At 39.1% G+C, this 20,653-nt stretch overlaps 2 protein-coding genes, 1 long non-coding RNA gene and 1 pseudogene across 4 annotated transcripts in view; 2 read left to right on the forward strand and 2 right to left on the reverse strand.

The window, feature by feature from the left end:
• Positions 1-430, reverse strand: part of LOC143905847 (uncharacterized) — a 122,740-nt gene extending 122,310 nt beyond the window's left edge. For both annotated transcript variants that reach the window (XR_013259344.1, XR_013259343.1), the window contains exon 1: positions 74-430. This is a non-coding gene — a long non-coding RNA (uncharacterized LOC143905847). The remainder of the gene's footprint in view (positions 1-73) is intronic.
• Positions 431-3,139: 2,709 nt separating this feature from the next.
• Zir (dedicator of cytokinesis) lies at positions 3,140-16,458 on the reverse strand. Its single transcript, XM_077421507.1, has 20 exons — positions 16,088-16,458; positions 15,125-15,305; positions 14,861-15,039; positions 14,631-14,772; positions 14,352-14,555; positions 13,405-13,596; positions 13,107-13,331; positions 12,752-13,026; positions 12,367-12,682; positions 11,981-12,286; positions 11,695-11,900; positions 9,844-11,607; positions 9,640-9,767; positions 9,305-9,567; positions 8,976-9,235; positions 8,225-8,659; positions 7,778-8,130; positions 7,480-7,682; positions 7,087-7,406; positions 3,140-7,007 (listed from the first exon to the last, which is right to left on the reverse strand). The coding sequence occupies exons 2-20, from the start codon at positions 15,263-15,265 to the stop codon at positions 6,953-6,955; spliced, it is 5,967 nt and encodes a 1,988-aa protein (XP_077277633.1). The 5' UTR covers positions 15,266-15,305; positions 16,088-16,458; the 3' UTR covers positions 3,140-6,952.
• On the forward strand, positions 3,353-4,838 carry LOC143905865 (leukotriene A-4 hydrolase-like; annotated as a pseudogene).
• A 50-nt stretch (positions 16,459-16,508) lies between the features above and the next one.
• LOC143905870 (TBC domain-containing protein kinase-like protein) lies at positions 16,509-20,589 on the forward strand. Its single transcript, XM_077421509.1, has 13 exons — positions 16,509-16,822; positions 16,893-17,390; positions 17,467-17,716; positions 17,805-18,033; positions 18,119-18,393; positions 18,485-18,631; positions 18,709-18,991; positions 19,055-19,232; positions 19,299-19,505; positions 19,586-19,845; positions 19,914-20,041; positions 20,116-20,278; positions 20,343-20,589. Exons 2-13 carry the CDS (start codon positions 17,186-17,188, stop codon positions 20,448-20,450), a joined length of 2,433 nt encoding a protein of 810 aa, XP_077277635.1. The 5' UTR covers positions 16,509-16,822; positions 16,893-17,185; the 3' UTR covers positions 20,451-20,589.
• Positions 20,590-20,653: the final 64 nt, after the last annotated feature.

Raw genomic sequence — 20,653 nt, forward strand, 5'->3', positions numbered from 1 at the left:
GCTCGTTACGCCGCGCAAGAATAATAATCGCCAACAAATAAGCAATTAATTATGCCGTGATGGATTCGCTTACCGGACGGTAGCCGCGTCGAGCGTCGCCCCTATAGCTCGTGCGTGACCGCCCCGGCGCCGCGGCGCCGGAAGCTTTCCACTGGGATTGTACCGTTACCGCTCAACTTCAATGTTCAATCGAGGGTTTCCACTCGGACGCGAGACGCGAATAATGCCGCGGGAAAAAACCCGCGGCTAGGTTAGGTTAGGTCCCGAATCGCGCGCGCGACGCGATTAATCCGTTACCACTGTTACAGCGATCGCCCGGCCGGCCGGGCCGGCCCGGCTTCCGCGGCCGGTTTTTTGCGCGAGCGATGTATGTACTTTCGCCGGATGAAAAATGCGAAAAACCCCGGAGCGGGACGGGACACGACCTCCACCCGACGTGACCGGCACGAAACTAATATGGCGCGGTGCGTTAGCGCGCGCTATTGGCTGCTTTGAATATTTCAAATTAATTCAATCCTCCCCGTGTAACCGACCTCGTGATTGCAAATACAAAGAAATATTCAACAGAACTCCCATGAATATATGATGTAAAATACATAGCGTTAATCTTTCATGATGAGTCTCGAACGTCTTGTGTTTTCGGTGGTCGAGATAAAGCGAGAGAAATGAGTAATTACAATAAATACAATTATACAAATGATAATCGCAATAAGTATATATCTTGTATTTTATATATCAATATATCATATGTTTTACATATATATATATATTAATGTACATGTATGTAATGCATATATTAATATTATGTAATATATTCACATATTAATATATTAATATAATTTATTATGTAATTATAATAATTATTTTAATTAGACAAGAATAAAGTTTTCCAGATATATGATCAAACTTTAAATCATAAGTTAATAAGAGCACAGACACCAATATTAAAGCGAGAATTATAATATAAAAAAAAATAAGTTTAATACAATAAGTCTAAATTACAAACGTGTTAGTTTTAAGGTTTAGACCCTCTTTAGTGTATACAATAATAAAGGTGCGGTAAAAATAATCTTAAACCGAGTCATCAGCTATATATATACAATAACGGAAAAATGTAGTCATATTCTTAAAACAAATAATAATTAACCACGCAGTTGGTTAAGAAAGATCAACTAATCCACGAGCCATATCACGAAATTGACTGTTTTAAAAGATTGAAAGATTGAAAGATTTTGAAGACTGAAATAAAAGAAAAAATACTAAAGGAATTAACCAACCGGATTTGTAACTCTCGCAGGTGTTAAATAATAAAGTAAAACTCACTTAACTAATAGTCAAAGGCTTAGACTTGATTACAAAGAGAAATAAATACAAAAATCAAACAAACTATAGTTAATAAGTAAAAACAAGTCAATAGATAAAAACAGTGTGTGTGTGTGTGTGTGCGTGCGTGCGTGCGTGCGTGCGTGCGTGCGTGCGTGCGTGCGTGCGTGCGTGCGTGCGTGCGTGCGTGCGTGCGTGCGTGCGTGCGTGCGTGCGTGTGTGTGTGTGTGTGTGTGTGTGTGATTACGTTTACATTATTGTATACATTAAAGAGGATCTAAGCTTTAATATCGCAACGTATTTTGCACTTATTATTGTATTAAATTTACTTTCTTATATATTATAAATTATAACTCTCGCTTTAACATCGGTCTGCTCTTATATACCTTATGATTTAAGTTTAACTATATAAATTGTAATTTACGATTTCCGCAAACTTGCACAAAAATGTATATCTCTTGCGTATATCTACTCTATCTACTCTTACACTTAACAAAAATTATATAAATCTTCTAAAATTGAACAAAATTACGGATTGAAATCCTCATTAGTTTTCTCTCTCTTTCTCTTCCCTCCTCTCCCCCTCTCTTATAAATATTACAATATAAATATTCTCTTCACAGAAAACAATAGTCTAATCGCGCGAGCATAAGAACGAGCATCAAAATCCTGTTGTGCCTGGCGAGAAAAAAGGTCAACGGGGAAGAATGACGATGATTAACGGTGATAAAAAGTGCGGCAACTCCTTTCGCGCAACCGCGGGGGTAAAAAAATTGATTACCAAATAGACGAGAAAGCGGGGAAGGCACGCAACAGGATGAGTGCGAGCGCGAAATGGGACGGGAATAGGGGAGAATTGTCGGCGCATTCGAGAGTTAAATGGACCGTGGACAATATAAACAAGGCAGCCGCCGAAGAGAAACGCGAGGGAGGGGGATTTCGAACGATACTTTTTGCCTCCGCATACCTACCTCGCACCGTTGTCCCTTCTCCCCGTCCTCCCGCATCCCTATATCGGCCTTTTCCTCCGTATCACTCCTTTCTCCTCCCCTTCGCACGATTCCGCATCGCGAGAGAATACTTCGAGAAGAATTTTCCGCGACGCGGTCTCGCTGGTACCCCGAAGGAAATCTCTTAACGCGATCAAAGTTTTCCTCGAGAAAATCCTTCGAGAAGTCTCATCCCGAGTTCAAAGGTAAACCTTTTATCTGAGACCTCCAATATGGAAGCCTTTCTCGCCTCCGTTACGACATTTTAAGACATTTTATTCGATCTTCCTCTCTTTTTTCTCTCTGGTCGAAAGTCAAGACATTCGATGTATCTACATTTATGTCTGTATCGCTACGCCGTTTCGTCCCGTTCAACGCACGTGAATTTGAGCACATCGAACGACATCGCTTTTCGAGACTGGTAATATCAGTTCTCGGGCATTACGCTGAACTTCGGGGATAAGAAATAATGGAGAAAAGAAGAGAGAGGGAAAGATTTTTCGAAATCGATTCCGATTTCAGTATAGTCTTAAAAAAAAAACGAAGTCATATATATTTGGTTCGCATAAACTTTTATTTTTTAATAAAAAAAATAGAGAGGTCAAGCCAGGAGGGTGATTCTCGATAATCCGGAAATCGAATCATGTAACTGGCAATAAAATGAAGTAGTTATTCGAAAATGATATGAGAGGGAAAAAATGGATGATGAATAGGCGGAGAGAGACAGCCTGGAGGATCGTAAACGGATTGTTCAAGGGTCCATTGATTGAATGAAGACAGACATTCGCCTACTTCCTTCCTCTCTCATCCTTCGAAACACAAGCTGATAGTGTACAAAATTCGTCTATATTTCTTATGTTTTTCTAAAAATACAAAAGTGCATTTTATTCGAGACCTAAGGTGCTGTAAACGTGTGACGGTTTCTATCTTACAAATCGTAGGAAAAATGTTTTTCAGCTTATTTTAATAAACATACATATGCATATACATAACACAAAATACGCGCGTTATCTTTTATAAATTTTTGTTTTACAAATCGAATGCGAAGGTCGTTTTACATTAGTCGCGAGCAATCCATATTGTTGCAAGTCGCAAGAGGTTTGCAAAGAGGATTAAATAACCTGAAAAATATGGTAAGATATTAACTTTGATTACGTGACTAGGATTAGGTCAAAGAAATTGAGTAATAAATAATGTTATACCAAATGACAACATTTTACATTGTATACAGAAAACACACACACACACACACACATTCTTGCATTCATACTGCATTATTTTCCGGAATTGTATTATAGATCGAAGATCCCAAAAATGTTGGCTTAATAAAATGCTTATTACCTAATTTGACGGCTCGTGATTTGCCGCTTCAGAAAGTTACTGAATATGTGTCTTACGAAGCGGGATGTATACACTCTTAGGTAATCTAGAGAATATATTAGGAGGTCCCTCAGTATTCGAACCATTTTTAAAATCTTACTTTAATGAATTTAAATTCAAAAGTATAAACACTCAAGAGTGTGGAAGAACTACTTGTATCAATGCTTTCCTGAGGAAAAAAAGGTAACATCGCTTCTATACATACAAACTAGTATTCATACTTCTAATATTTAAAAATAAATGACTTTAATGTTGTCTTCAGATGTTAGATGATGTTGCATGGGACACATGGTTCCATAATATCCCTTCTCTACCTGACGTGCCGGCAAAGACCGCATGGGAAACAAATTTTTTCGAGTTAGCGGAAGAATGGGCCAAATGGGATAACAATCCCCATAATTTATATGCTATGAAAATATATAAACGGCCCATTTTTAACATTGAGTACATAATATTCTTAAACGACTTAGATTTCTTTCATACGGACTTAACCGAGGAGAAACTGGATTCAATTTTAAATCATTACCATTTTGATCAACAAAATCGTGAAATATGGTAATTACGCATCTTTATTCAGATCGATTTACATTGATTTAGTGTACAACATCCGTATTTTACAGTTGTCTTTGGCTACAATTGTGTATTAAAGTTCGATGGGTTAAGAAAGTTAAACCAGCTTTGGACTTTGCCATTCAGTACTGTTCGTTGAATCATGCACGTCCTATATTTCAATATTTGTATGAATGGTCAGACATGCGTCGAAAAGCGATCAGAAAGTATAAGAATTATAAAGAAAAAATGTTGGATGAAACCCAAAAAAAATTAGAAAAAATTCTAGAACTAAATTCATAATTATCTCGTTAACAATTAACCGAATTTTTTTACAGGGTAAGACATTAACAACTATAATATAAAATAATTTATTTGTTATAAAAAAAACTTTTCAAAAATGTTGAAGTGTTCACGAAACAAATATGGTAGAAACAAATTTCTACACCACACATTTGTTGTAAGATAATTTCGTTAGAATTTAAGAATTTATTTATTTTGTCTGTGAATTGCAGTTCCAACTTAATTGAAGACGGCTCGGTTCGTATGATGTATTGTATGATGACAATTCCCGTTAGATCGTCGAAAGATGTTTAAATTTAGAAAAATAAAACATTTATTTTTTATACACAGAATATTGTAACTATCGCAGTAATGTAATTTTTTGTATGTAACATAAATATATTTGCATAAATTTCTACATTTTATTTTGCTTGCAATGAAATACGTATTACTTAATTGAACTGAAATATTATCTCTCAACAAAGAAATCGATTCGTAGATATATGTAAATGTATTCTCGATGCTACCTCCTTGGCAATCCCGCGCGCGTTAGCTGAAATTTTGTCCATTTGATAAAAAATAATTATTATATATATAAGTAAAAATAATGATTACCGCATATTCTCAATTGCAGAGAAATTTATACTGTTGATATTAATGTTCAGTTCTTTATTTATATCGTTTATAATTGATGTTAGGAGGTTAATTTTTATTGTCTATCGCTTACAAGACGGTTATGACGTTATCCCTAAATTTTGATAATTCCATTAATGTTTGATGTTTGCTGGATTCCAGTTGCGAATAAAATGTCTTTGAAATTATTTAGTGCGCGCCGAATTTGTGTGCTAGAATTAAATAAATTATGACATGTAATTAGATTCAAGAATAACTCTCTTTGCAACATAAAATTACCAGAGGCGCTAAAAAGGCTCGCCGAATAATGGCGACGTTCTTAAGTAAGTCACGCGCCGATCGAATAAAAGAATTGCTTCGCCTAGATCACTTAAACGACGAAGAAGTACATGACCTTATAGAAACATATTATTTCGTCTGCCCGAAGAAAGCTGCATTATACCGATAAAATAACGCACAAAATACCGACCATCGACGATATTTTTTCTCAGAGTACAAGTACATCGGTCTCTCTTGCACCTGTGTATCTGGTTGTATCAGAACAAGAGGGTCAGATACCAGCTGATAAATTGGAAGAATTTGTGCTATCGCGTGAAGAGAAAGGAGAAGAAAAAAGCGGCGAAGACGAACAAAACCTTGATTTAGATTTCTCTTTCCTGCATTCTGAGAAAACGATTGAAGGACAAAGAATTAATAAAATAATTTAATAGAAAATTTAATAGAAAAAATGAGATAAGACACCGTGGACCAAAAAAAGACACCCAATATGGAAAAATTCACCAAGTTAAAATATATAAAATGTAAGAAATGTAAAAAAAAAAATTAACAGTGTAGAGAGTCAAAGAACCTGTGTATGTGTATTTAATAAGAAAAAAGAAAATAAAACAACGTAGCCGTCCGAAGTCTCATCCAATTTGGAAACTTTTTTTCTTTTAGTCGAAGAGCATAAAATGCATACATTGTAAAGAAATTTTGTGCATATCAGCAGCTAATATCTATCAACATCTAGAGAGATATTTTGAATTTAATCATCAAGATATTGTACAGATGCCAGATAATTTATAACCAAATTTCATTAAATTAACTAAATTTCGTACACGCGTAAATTGCATACACAAAATTTATTTGAGTCATAAGTCATCGATAGAACTCTTTGGGAGAATCTGCCATAAAAAATTGATTTTTTCAAAAATAGATTTATCAGTTATAAAAAAAATACAAATTCTAAATATATAAATGCCCGGCTATATCTATGTAAATCCATTTAATGTAATGGTCACAACGTATCGTATACTCATCGACAACGTTATACCGTAGCTGGGTTTTTCTAGTTCTATGGTTGTCGAGGATGGTTTAGAGATCCTCACGCATTCGTATCGTAATACTTAAGTGCTTATAAGTATGAGAAAATTTCAATTATATCAATAAATTACGTTAAATCCTTGTTCTAAAAATGTTTAGTGTTAACAAATTTGGAAATCCGACAATTTTTTATATAATGCTATCCTTATTTTACTCCTTTTTCCACAAAGGTCGAATTATCTAATAACTCATAACATGTATATAAAACTCATATAAATTATAAACAATATAACTCATATAATTCGTTTGACTAAATATATATTTATTTTATAAATAACTTGGAATTTTTTCAATCCTGTTATAAAACAAGGATTCAACGTACGTATATTCTTCGCAATAGTAATTAAAAGTAGAATTAGCTATATGACAATACACGCGATTAATAATTAGATACATTAGTCTTTGGTAAGCTTCTATGGCAGTGTTTCATTTCCCTACCAGCGCGGAGGAGTCGATGGTACTGCTTGCTGATTAATTAAGGACGGTCCACTACGTAGCAGCATAACAAAAATTTCTTTAACATGATAAACTTGAAAAGATATGTATCTTTTTAATTAAAACTTCTTACCTCCAAGCAATGAGAGGTGCCAATCTCTCGGTCAATCTCTGATAATTTCTCTCCAGCTCCCGCTGATAATCTCGCTGATCGGGACCAATCAGATTCTTATTGCGCCGCAAAGCGTCGAGACACTTTTTCTGGAAATCTTTGAAACACAAACGAAGCTTATGCTGCAATCTGGTCGGCTGCGCATTTTGTTCGCGCAAACCGGAAAGAAACACGACTGCTACTTCCGCGGGTCCTTGATTAACCGTCGTGCCAATGCAACCTTGAAGGACCATTTGCAGCATCTTTGCGTCAGGTGGTTCTTGAGCGGTTGCAGCAGCCACCTAATTAAGATTACACAAAAATGTATTACATGTGTACTGTAAAAATATTAAGATATGAGAAATCGATCAATACCTCGGCAGTCTTCTTCTGTATGTCTTCAATTGCCACTTCGATGGGACTCAGGACTATCTGTTTTCGAGCCACAACTCGAATTCTGGTTTTCAGATATGGGAAATGTGTCGCCACCGTTAATATAGTCTTCCGTTTACACTGTTCACGTAATTCACCGTGAGCTTTGCCACCAGGAGTAAAAGGTGTCGCATAAACAAATCGTTCTAAAAACAAAGGCCATTATCGAAACAAATTGTTAATTACTGTATAATTAATTACTGTTATCAGAAAATAATATTTTGTCTAAATCAATACTCACTTATATTGAAATTCCGATGGAAAACTGTAGGTCTGTGTCTAAGCTCGTGTGCTTCGAAGTACGGCTCCACGTAAGTGATCTGTACGTAAGCTTTGTCCGGTTCCAGCTTGCTAGGATCCACAGGATTCGAATCCTTTATTATAACTATATTCTCCGCGCCGAATCTCTCGGCATAAAAGTTCTCGAGTCTCGAGAATATTTCCGGGAGTTTTGTTAAAGTTGGCTCTTTGTAAACGAACTCTTCGCCGGCGAGATCGCCGAATCTGGCGCCGTAGAAACCAACTCTGAAGTACGTCCCGAAGACACGCTTGCCAGCCAATTGTTCCACACGCGTATATGCCTCGTGAAGTTTACTAAAAAAAAAAGTTCCGAAATAATATCTTTTATACAGTAAATTTCAAAAAAATGTGCACTCCATATCATACTAAACAACTTAAATTTTCTTACCCGTGAATGTTAGCTAATTTCTTGTAGTCATGTGCAGCTTCTGCTATAGGTAGCAACACCCTATAGACGTCAGGAATAGCTTCGTACATCCCAGCTGCGTGAAAAGAGCTAGCCGCGTGCTCCAATAAACCCGCCAATCCACTTTCTGAAAAATCAGGACCTAAGCAAAGCCCTTCTTCCCTTCTGGCCAGTACGTCATCGCCAACGGCGCTTTCCTCTAAAGCGTTCGGTGTTACGGCGTTCAAAGCAACGGCTCCTACGGGCCGACCGCCGCCACCAGGTTCAAGTAGATGAAGATATTCCGCTACCAGAGCGGCACTGTGCACCAAACACATTGCTGCTTCCGTGTGATTTTTCCTTTCCATGTGCTGCTGCGCCATGTTTGCGAGCCAAGTCAGACGAAGATCAGGCGATCCTTGATAGCCCTTGGCGATTCTAAACAAAATTTAGATACATCCCTTAGCTCGTTATGTTTACTTTGAGTACCACATCACTCAGATCTGAGTGACGCATAAGTTCCCGCAGGGGCCCTATCACCCATCTATGGGTGACGATTTTATTCACTCAAGTAGAAATGATTTCGTTACTCATAAATATATTAAATAAAACCTTATTTTTGCAGTGCATTGAATATATATTTAAAACAAAACTATCAAAAATTCACTCTTGGGCCCGCAGAGATCACGCTCGAAATGTGCTTGGCACTCGAAGTGTTTAAGTCAAATTGTTTGCTAAGATTTAGAAATCTTACCTATACATTAGATCCAAGAGCATTTCAGGATCCTCTTGGAATTCCTTCATCTTAACAGTATCAGAGAGGATCATATGAAGATTGAATAGTAGATCCTTCACTTGTTCAGGAAAGCTCGTGTCTGAAAGCTCCGTATCTCTCTCGGCGTATACCAGCACCGTTTTCAAGGCCCTACGTAACGCACCCTCGCTAGGTGCTTTTCCTCTTCCAACAAGAGCAGATAAGGACGTTGTGACTTGCATCTTGACGCGCGCAAAGTTCTGTGAAGAATGTAAGATTAAAACAACGCTTCATAGTTCACAACATCACAAGATCTCATGATAGCTTACATTCCCAATTTCGAAATTCTGTCGCATCAGCAGATACAGGCTCGCAGCTGCGTGACTTCTAATAGCGCTTAAGGGCGAACTGCATCGAGTGAGCAATGTTAAGCACAAATCTCCGCAGCGCTCGCTTTCCTCGTCGAACAATGCGCTGTGATACTTGAAGACTAAAGCCCGCTGTGTATTGAACATGTGCTGAAGCACCGATGTACTTTGATTTCTAGCCAACGCTCTTAGTAACACTTTCAATACTGCACCGACAACCGCACCTAAGTAATTTAAAACGTTTGATTCATCTATCTTGTCATATTTAAGTAGTGAAATAAAAAGTCGACGAATACCTCCACCGCCGTCAGCTTGAACTACGGATTCTAAAGTATCTAATACGACAAGAGAAGCCTCAGCCGCTAAGGCTCCTTCTATATGAGCGTCTTGTTCCACAGCTCTTCCTTCCGGTTGTTCGCAAGATCTTGAAGTATCAATATATTTATATAATTATAACTTTAATTAAAATTAAAATTAAAATAATATAATAATATTTGTACCTGTAAGGCATTTGATCTTTGCGCCATCTCAATTTGTCTCCGGTCACTCTCTCCTTTCTTCGCAGTATCATTTCGCTCCTGGCACTTCCCTGACCGAGAATCACGTCTTCCAGTCGCGATCTAATATCGCTGGTGGCCGTTGCTTGAGGTGGCAATCTTTTAAGTGCTTTCTTGCCTTTGTACTCGAAAGCTGCGGTGGCGATATTCAGTACTTGCAGCAAGCTCAGAATACGTCTCGCGCTGAGTTCGGAACACCACTGTGCTAAAGCGGTTCGTTCTAATCCCTTCAGCACCCATAAGGCACACATTAATAAATGTCGAGTAGCTTCGGAACTTAGAGATACACGGCACTGATTGCCCGCGGTGTCCGCCGACATTCCACCAGCAATAGCCAATGCTACCGATTGCGTAATCGATCCGGATTCATCCGGATAAACGCTTTTGTCTTTGGAGTCCCAATGATAAAGCTGGGGTAAGGCATCCATCAAGATACTAAGTAACGGCAGATAGAGCGCGGCAACTCTAGCCTTCGCCGCAGGATCGGAATATCGCGGATCAGCATCGTGGCAGCTCATAAGATGTCGGACGGTCCCAATAGCTTTATTCTGTAGCATCGGATTTGGTATCTCCAAGGTGTTTGCCAGATCGGACAGAACGATGCCAACCAGGAAGTGCTGCTGCCTGAATTCTTGACTGAGTTCCGAAAACCGGGCTCTATCCCCGGGCACGAGAGTGGATATCAGACTGCCTGAGCTGCCAGTCGATGGACTGGGCGATGCCGGAGCCGATCCCGACGTATAACCAGTGCCAAAGGGAAGATTCAATGCTACATAGTGCTCGTGCGAGCACACCGTTCTCACGAGATCAAGTTTCAGAGCGAATAACGCTGCGGAGTCGGGAATATGCATTGACGCATCCGACAGCGAGCAACAGGCGGCGCGAACGAGCGACAGCACGAATCCTCTGTCCATCACGGATAGCAGATCGGATAAGAAATTGCCAAGGCTCGATATCAAGTTGGACGCCACGCGGATTTCCTTGCCGCAGCGCGATATCACCTCGGACGTTAACGCAGCGGTGAGCGTCGCGACATCGTCGCAGAACTGCGGTGAGAATCTAATTTTTCGCGGTGCCTCCAAGGACGCCATCTCAGACAGCGTGACAACCATCGAGCGCATTATCAACTCCAGGAAGAACCAGGAATGAGTTATCGCCAGTTCGCGTGCTTGACCGGTGGATACAACCCAGTGCAAGGCAAGTTCCTCGTGTAAAAGTCTTCTGGTGGGATGACTGTTGATCGAGGGGGATTCCTGTCGCATCGACGCGGTTCTGTCCAATCCCCGCGAGTGGATCTCCATCTCCAGATCTTCCAGAGGCAGATCGGGATTGCTCTGTGCTCGCACGACGCCCCCGTTGTGAGTCATGCTCGGCAAAGAGCATTGATACGCGATGTAGGTGGCCAATAGCGCGTGTCTTCCATGCGCGTCTAATTGGCCATCCGGTAAATTGGTGATATTTCGTACGAGCAGTCCCAGAGCCTCAAAGATGGTGGCGGCAACGTTCAACGATTGAGACGGTAATGTTGGCGGTCGCACTAGAAGACACAGTAATTGATCCAGTAATTGTGGAAGTGATCGCACCAAGGCGGAATGTGAGGCACGCGCTAATTCGAGAAGAGCTGATTTTAATTCTGATTCCATGCCCGCTTCGCCGATACGAGGCGGAACTTGACCGGTTTCCAAAAAGCCGCATAATGATAAAAATCTGTAATATGGAAATTATTTAAAAAATTATTACATATCTTTTTTTTTATTCGTTTTTTATTCCCACAAAAAAATAATACATTATTACCTGTCAATATATTTGTCTTGCGGATGAACGCTGGAGACAGGCTCTAATATAACAGTGAAGACCCCTCGATGAGCATCCACCCATCGAGTGCCTGGCAAAAGAACATCGGGTGCAATGTAAGAATAATTTGCGGGTGGCGGATCTAGCATAGCAGGCAAACTGAATTCGCCTGATTGGAGATGACCATCTCTTAGAAGCGGTAGCCACTACAAATAAAATTTTACATATTTAGTTTATCAATCAAATTACCAAGTCCTAATTTTATTCATTACTGATTGAAATTTACTGTATATGCGACCGCCGTTTCGACGTTTGGTTGCTCTGCTTTCTTCTGGCAACTAATATGATAGAAAGTGAACAATAAGTGATGTTTCGCACTTAAATCCGCGGGTAGTCTCATCTTGATTTCGTCGTAAAAATTCGGATTCTTGTTGTGGTATGATACGGAAGTAAAGTATTCGTGCGTCATCTCAGGACACGATGATCTGCCGAAGATAGCTGTAAGCGCGTCGGCTTCTTGCTCACCTCCCATAAGCTGAATTCTTACAGCGATATTACGGGCTGAGCCAGTTCTGGAGCTGAAGTTTGCTTCCTACGCATAATAAAATATAATTTCTCATGTCGTAGAATTAATAAGAAATAATTGATCGTACAATTTTATTCGATATGCACCTTGGGATAAAGATATAGGAGATTACGATACGTTAAATCGGGCGAAACAACTTCGCTTGGAAACTCGAGTATCTCCTTAACCGGTCGATTCTTTTCATCCGGATATGGAACTAATCTTCTAAGGTCGGGATCAAGACACCTCGGTAGCTCTTCGGGTCTGGGACTGAGATCCAATTTCAATATCCCTGGTAAGCATTTTAATCGTTTCAAGTTGGAACCAGGTCTTCGTAGTTCAACCAAAAGCTTATAAAGATCTTCATCGCGAAGTCGTTCGCTTTCCTGCTTGAAGAAGCTCGAGACTGTTAAAGTAATGGGCCTATAAAAATATCAAGATGTTAGTTAAGATGTTAAACCTTTCGATAGGAAAATGGAGCATTATACGAACCTAAAGCTATCAAGGCAATTGGCAAAATCATCCGGCGACCAACTACGTCTTTTATCCGAACTCCGTCTTTCTAGCGAACCACGTCGCGTCGGCGGTTCCACTTTTTTTCGCCACTGTTCCAGACCGCCCGACTTTCTGTCTAAAGATCCAGCACTGCCCGTGCTATCCGTATCACCACCGCCTCCGATTACACCAGACAGATGAATTGCAGTCCACGCGAGAGGCATTCTATAACGACCCAGGCGTTCGCACGCAGCAGCGGCAGCAGCTCTGACCTATACGGAAATTAATAAGACAATAATATGAGAAATTGCCATTTTGAATGCATCAGTATTTTATTTTAATATTTTATTACCTTATCTTTATTTTTATCTTCGCGTAAATACGGTTCGGCACACTCCGATATATCGCCCTGCAATACTTTCTCGAGCCGTACGACAAGAAACAAATCGGGACTGGGTTTATTGATGCTCAAAACGCAACTTCTAGCTAAGGTACTTGCATCGCTATAAGCGATGTGTCCTCCAAGCATTCTTTTCAATCCCTCTGAATTCATATCGACGTAGAAATTTTCGGACACCTGAAATATAACAATTTGTAATTAGCATTATGCATTCTTAAAGTTGTAATTTCAATGATAAAAAATATCATACCTTTTTCTTTTCTCTGGCATCGTATAATGCGAGACTCGCGAATATTGGCTCCACTTCTAGTTCTAACTTTAATTGCAGACATTTTACGAGAATTTTATGAGCAAAAGGTTCTGTAGGTTCCGGAGCAACGCTGATTTCTTGCCACTCATCGTCAGGAGAAGTCGGAGGAGCGTAAAGCGGGAACAAGGCTTCCTGAAAAATAAATATTTAAATATTTAGTCAAATATTTTTTAAACAACAAATACAATATTTAATATTAACATTATAATATATTTAACATTTATTATTCAAAATATTTTATTAAATATTTAATAAAATATTTAATTGAGGAATGTATGAGGGATAATCTGGGACAACCTTCAGAAGGTTCGACGGTTAAACGGGACACTCAATTCACTCGCGAGTGAATTATCGCTAATCTCAATATCTATATTTACGTCACATACACACAAAATAAACGCCGACAGAAAGATGATCGATCCGACGAACCAAAGGCCTGCCCCCCTTTTCTGTAACTCTTAACGACAGTTTCGTTATCGTTATACTTGCGTTGCGCAGATATTATGTATAGTAAAAAAGCTGCGCAACGACAATATAACGATAACGAAACTGTCGTTAAGAGTTACAGAATAGGCCCCCTGTTAACGAAATATAGTTCCGAGCACCAGCGGATTTCGACTCGAAGGGGGGCGGCGCGTAAAGGAACAGAGCGTTGATCAGCACGAATAAAAAGATCTTAAGGAGCGCGAATATAGAACAGAGATCTTGAAACTCACGAACAAAACGGAGAGAGAGAGAGAGAGAGAGAGAGAGAGAGAGAGAGAGAGAGAGAGAGAGAGAGAGAGGTCTTAATAAATATTTAATAAATATTAAATAACAAATATATATATATTAAGAATATTTAATCAAAATAAAACGGACAAACTTGCCGCTTTATAATCCTGTACCTGTCGATCCTCCAATCTTTTCTGCTCGTTCATCTGATCGATCGTTTCGAGGCAAACACGATCTAACAAACTCGGCAGAAGAGGGTCATGTTGCGAATGTCGCAAATCCAGACTTGCCCAAGATCCTCTCGGAGTATCTCCGGAATTGGACAAATCGTCCTCCTCGTTCGGTGATACACAGCCATTTGCATCTTCTTGATCTACCTAATTAACAGATAAATCGCTTTCACACTTCCTGCTTATCACAAATAAATTAATTTTATCTCCAGCACTAGATACCTCGAAATCTTGTCTAGGTGTATCCTGAAGCAATCTGTCTCTGGCGATAGGTGAGATTCTGCCTTTGTATTTACGATGTATTACGACCCAGTCTGAAGTGAAGCTCTCAATGCATCTTTTCACATAAGGCGACACGGTATCACTGAAAGCCAAATGATCAAAATGAAGAATGGATGGCAAGTTTTAAATAACTGTATTGTAATTAATAGCGCTTTCGACTATTTTCTTACATTGATTCGTGCGGTACTACTGGCTCCTCTGTTCGAATCTTCCTCTTTACGACTCTCAATTCGACGTCTCCCGGTGGAAAATCTAGTATTGGTTTTAAAGGATCACGGTCCAGCACTGACTGATGCTGTCCCAAGAATTCCTCGTAATCAAGTGGTTCTAATACCTCGCACAGGGACATCTGCATATAAGGAATTAAATATTAATTTACTCCAAGATTATTGGCAATCTCTTTACATGCCCGTTTTCCAAAGAAAACTGCATACCGTGGAAGAAAATCCTGATACACTGCTACCGCTCTTGGATAAATCACGAGAATAGGAAGTAGAAGTGGCAATTTGCCGCCTCACATCGGCGGCATGCTGTTTGCTTAACTTGTGAGCAAATGCACGCTGGACCGAAGACATTATAAATGTCCCAGCAAATTAATCCGACGAGATTCTGTAACTGTTAAATGCCATATCAAAATAATACTTAGTCGTGCTTATGTTCTCAGTACTTCTCAGTTGAATTTATATTCTCTATTTATGTTCTCTATTTACATTTTTTATTTACATTATCATATGACAAAGCGATGTATGTAATGTTGTTTTCGTTTTAATTTCAACCTAACGTCCCAGCTTTACAAAGCGATCGATTGATCATGTATACATATAAGAGCTTGTCCAGTTAATATTAAATTGTAAGAGACCGTTTATAATTAGCGTAACAACTGGATTATCGTGAAAGAATTTTCCTTTATTTATTAAAACGAGTAAACCACGATATCATACGAAATTTACAGTAACCAAAACAGATACAGACAGATATAAATCATTAATTAATTTGGATTTAAAAGCTAGAACCATCTGTAGTTTTGTCATATTTATATCTGTCCATATCTGTTTGTTGTAACATTAATTATTAATGTATCACATATTTATTTCCTTCTTATTATGCAAATTTGATTTCCTTTGCAATAAAGCAACATACACAATACACACAGTATCTTTTTTGTACATGTCAAACTTGTCGATCAATCATTTCACTCAGAAATAATTGCGTGCTGATTTAATGCATTTAAAAAAACATTGCAACAAATAAAAACAATGGGAAAATTAGAAAATAATGATTAATATTCATAGTTGTGAGAGTAGCTCGGAAATGGAGCAGAAAAAGTATAAACACGAGTATGAATAACGAGATATCGGGATGAGAATGTGTACTTGTTATATCGAGCAATTACTTACGTTAATCTGAATTCATTAAGAACGGGACCGTGAATCAAAATTGCCTGCAAGAATTCACTGTCTTCCAAAATCTTCCTCGAGGCTCGAGCCTTGACGTGAATCCTTGGGCTGACTCTGACTTCTTCTTCTTCTTCTTCTTCTTCGTATGTTTAATGGCCTTCAGGCAATACTGCCCCAAAAACGGCCAGGGCGAACCAAGTAATGAGCCGTGAGGCGTGTCTTTTTCCAATTGCACTGACGCAAGTATGAGCCGTGAGGCGTCTTTTTTCAATTGCACTGACACGAGTACCTATGTGTAGTTGTGTGTGGATGTCCGCGGTGTCGGGAACTCGGGTTAAAATGCCGTGGGTTTGTTAGGCCCAAGGAACTGCGCTGATCACTTCCCCCTGCGGCCGGCTTGACTCTGACGTCTCTGACACTGACGCTTTCGATGCTTGGATGCTAGATGCTAGGTCCCTCGAATGATCATTATAACCTATATACTAGCGACTCGATCGCTCTTCTCGGGATTCATACCGTCATATGATACGCAACTTTAACATTTTATAGAATTACTCTGACAATTAATTTAATTTAATTAGTTTAATTTTTATATTATTTAAGTATACTACATATATAGTTTAAAAAATATAAATATACACATATATGTCTTTAAAAATCATATTTACATACTGCAACAAAAATCACAAAAAATCTCAGAAAATACGTTGTTATAACCCTAAGAGCAAAAAAAATGTGAGTAATTTTTATAAGAAATTATCAGTCTTTTTACAGTTATTTGATGAATCTAATATTAAATTTGCAGCATCACAATCGATGACTCGCCGTTCTTATCATATTGTGATATGATAATACCAATCGGCACCGTTTCTACACGAGATACTTGTGCACTACGCTTCTATGTGCGTGTTCTGTTAAATGGCATCAGCTGTAAAGTGTAAACGATGGATAGCAATGGATAGGCGGACATCGGGTATGTCATAAGGAGAGCGGAGAACGGCAATAATGACGAGCGACAGGAAATTCTAGTCAGAACGGCGGATTCGGCTCGTATGATCGGAGAGAGATTTATGGAATTTCACGTACACGACGCACGCCATGTGTCCCGCACTCTTGGAGAACGAGGAACGATGTTTGGGTGGCATGACTTTCTTCGCGCAAAGTCACCCGGTGGAGGTATGCGGCAGCAACGGTCTGCCGCTCACGCCGAATTCGATAACCATCTACGGGAAGGCGCAGTTTTTAAAGACCGTCTACCATCCCCATCTCTCCCCGTATCTCGATATAATTAGAAGCAAGCAGGGTGAGTCCTTTTTGACAACTGCGAATAAGTATGTCTGCTTGATCGTATAATTGTTTTGCGCAAATTATTATTGTAGAGAGGATTGTGGTCGTTACGGAATACAGTGGAGATCCGTTGAGCACCAGACATGACCTAAGTACGGAGGAGATCGTCAAGATATCCTTTCAGAGTCTCTTAGCGCTACGGCACATGAACGAATTAGATCTGGTGCATAGGCACTTGAGTCCAGATAATATATTGATTAAGAAAAACGGTGATGTTCAGTTGTACAATTACGGATTGTATTACATGACAGACGGAGGGAAGAATGTGTCTTTCCCAATTGGGTATTTTCAAATATTCTCCTTTACTAATGTAGATATTGATAGATTTACCAGCTCGTTGTAAAATCTCAAATAAAATTCTTCTTTCCAGTTCTCCGAAGTATACGGCACCAGAGGTATTTCTGACTCCTAGTCCAAGTGGTGTTAAGATAGATTCCTGGTCTCTGGGAATGATTATAGCGGAACAACTGTTAGGGCAGCCCGTCTGGCCTGGCGTAAAATTGTCACAGTGCTTGAGGAAAGTTCTGAGCTTAATATTGTGTGACACCAGCATATTCGAACGTCTTGCCAGGGAAAACAATTGTTTCCACATTTATGAAGTATGAATTTGTCTGTCGTGGATTACAAGCTGTTTACATTATGATGACATATATTTTATATACATTGTATCTTTGTATCATGCAGAAGTTACCAAAAGAGCTGAAGGAATTCGTAGATTCGTGTCTGCAAATTCATTCTACTAAGCGCAAGACGCCAGAGGAACTGCTGGAACTGCCGATATTCGCAGAACACTTAACGAGAAATACGCAGGAGAAGGGAGAAAATCTCTATAAGAATGTTATTGTTAGAAAAATGGATGAGTTATATTATTTGTGGCAATTGGCCGGCGGAGATATTACTGTGGATCTAAAAAGGCAGAGTCTCATCAGATCGAGACCGCCTATCTTGTCTATTCCAAAGTAATTTTCAAACATACCTGTATATGTATAATAATCATTGATACAGATTGTGCAATAGGATTATATCGAATATTTAAAATTTCTGTTTCAGTTTAGTCATACTACTGGGCCAAATGTTTGGCCAGAGAGACACCGCTAGTCTACTCGACGTAAGAGTCGTTAAAGTTCCTATGGAGACTCTTCGCCAGCGTTTAGCTCACATCCCATACATAGCAAACTATCCTTGGTTGACAAATCAGTCAGTACATTCACTTTTATTCTCGTCCTATATTTATCTCGATATTATAAAATTATTATAAAAATTTGACGTTACAGAATGCGAGTTCAGGCACAGGAAGATCTAACGAATGCTGCGTGTCAGTTGCCATTAATCATAAGGGAGCGCGATACGGAATATCAATTTTACAGGCTTGTCCTGTTTGATAGACTTCTGCAGGCTTATCCACTCACTCAGGAGGCGATTATCGAGGAAGCGCACAAGGATATACCGCCTCCGGTTAGAGGTGCCGTGTGGGCAGCTTTGCTCGGTATCACCGGCGACATTCGGAAGCGTTATGACATGATTGATAAGGAAACGCCAACGCATACTGATCGACAGGTATAATCGCTATACGTAATACGACGCTCGACATATAAATACATTCCGTTACTAACTTGTTAGATAGAGGTGGATATACCAAGATGTCATCAATATAGCGAATTACTGTCGTCTGGTGCCGGGCACGAACGACTGCAAAGATTGCTAAAGGCGTGGGTCAGAAATAATACACATTACGTCTATTGGCAAGGGCTCGATTCACTGACAGCACCGTTCCTTTATCTAAATTTTAATAACGAAGGTATGGTAACCAACGCACACACTTGTGTTCCTTAATTTCACGCCTAATGACGCAATTGGGTTTTAGCTCGAGCTTTCGCGTGTCTGTCGACCTTCATACCGAAATATCTCCATAAGTTCTTCCTGAAAGACAACTCAGCGGTGATACAGGAATACCTGGGCAAGTTCTCCCAAATCATTGCGTTCCACGATCCTCAATTGGCGAATCATCTAAAGTCCATAAACTTTGTACCGGAACTCTTCGCAATACCATGGTTCCTAACAATGTTTTCACGTAAGATTTGCTGTTAATACGCCTTTAGTACGTCATATTATTGATCGCCATAATTATACTAAAGATTACTAATGTTTTAGATGTATTTCCGTTACATAAGATATTGCATCTATGGGATAAACTACTGCTAGGAGACTCATCGTTTCCTCTCTTGGTTGGATTAGCGATATTGAAACAACTACGAGACCCCTTACTAATGTCAGGTTTCAACGAGTGTATTCTCCTGTTTTCTGATCTGCCCGAGATTGACATAGAATTATGCGTTAAGGATTCCATGACAATGTATCAAAACACACCCGCTAGTATTACGTATAGAAAACACCAATATAATACAGCCAAGGTACAGTGTCAATTGATGTTTGTTATTTAATTACCAATTAGCATATTATAAAACTCTGAACTTCGCAGGATGCAAACTGGATTGAACCCGAAGCGGGAACCGAAAAAATGCCAAGGATAAGTGTAGACGACTTTTTAAACCTCTATAACAGCTCGCCGAACAAAGTCATAGTGGTTGATGTACGCAGTAATATACAGTAAGTATTCGTTTGTAGTAAAAAATTATGTCTCAGAGGATTTATTTCCTAAACTAATAATCCATCTTTAACAGATTCGAGAGAGGTGCTATTATCGGGAGTATTAACATTCCATTCACAAGTGTGCAATTATCTCAAACTCACGTCGACACACTCGGGCCGCACGCAAAACCATTGATAGATAATAAAAGCAGTGTCGTTGTGATTATTGGACCACACGATCAAAACAATGCGTTGGTAAGTAAGTCGTGTAAAAGAAAATCGTGAGAGGAGAGATTTACTCCAATGTATTTTCTAACAGTTTGCAGACTTTCTGGTAAAATGCAATGTCGTGGGAGTCTGTTCTCTACAAGGTGGAATTAACGCGTTACGCTCCAAGTCTCCGAATATCATAGTACCTGCACGCTAATTGAATTACGTAATTGAATAACTATGCATATAATACTCAGCAGATTTATTCATCGATACAGTAAAACTAATGTTATATGACCTGTAAAACATGTTTAACGATCTTGTATAATTTTGTTATAAAAGGTTTTATTGTATCATGTGGTTTTTGATTATTCACAAAGAATATTCCATACGTATATGCCTTTGTATGTGTGTATACCT

The sequence above is a fragment of the Temnothorax americanus genome, unplaced genomic scaffold (assembly GCF_048541705.1).
Source record: "Temnothorax americanus isolate GAGA-0224 unplaced genomic scaffold, ASM4854170v1 Scaffold68, whole genome shotgun sequence".
Taxonomy (NCBI): Eukaryota; Metazoa; Arthropoda; class Insecta; order Hymenoptera; family Formicidae; genus Temnothorax; species Temnothorax americanus.

Bases quoted from the DNA above. Each gene is read 5' to 3' on its own strand.
- Zir (XM_077421507.1), bottom strand. From the start codon at position 15,265: ATGTCTTCGGTCCAGCGTGCATTTGCTCACAAGTTAAGCAAACAGCAT. The intron at 12,287-12,366 runs GTGCATATCGAA...TATTATGCGTAG, and splicing joins TCCTATATCTTTATCCCAAG to GAAGCAAACTTCAGCTCCAG. The intron at 11,901-11,980 runs GTAAATTTCAAT...TTTTATTTGTAG, and splicing joins AAACGGCGGTCGCATATACA to TGGCTACCGCTTCTAAGAGA.
- LOC143905870 (XM_077421509.1), top strand. From the start codon at position 17,186: ATGTGTCCCGCACTCTTGGAGAACGAGGAACGATGTTTGGGTGGCATG. The intron at 17,391-17,466 runs GTGAGTCCTTTT...TTATTATTGTAG, and splicing joins TATAATTAGAAGCAAGCAGG to AGAGGATTGTGGTCGTTACG. The intron at 18,394-18,484 runs GTAATTTTCAAA...TTTCTGTTTCAG, and splicing joins CCTATCTTGTCTATTCCAAA to TTTAGTCATACTACTGGGCC.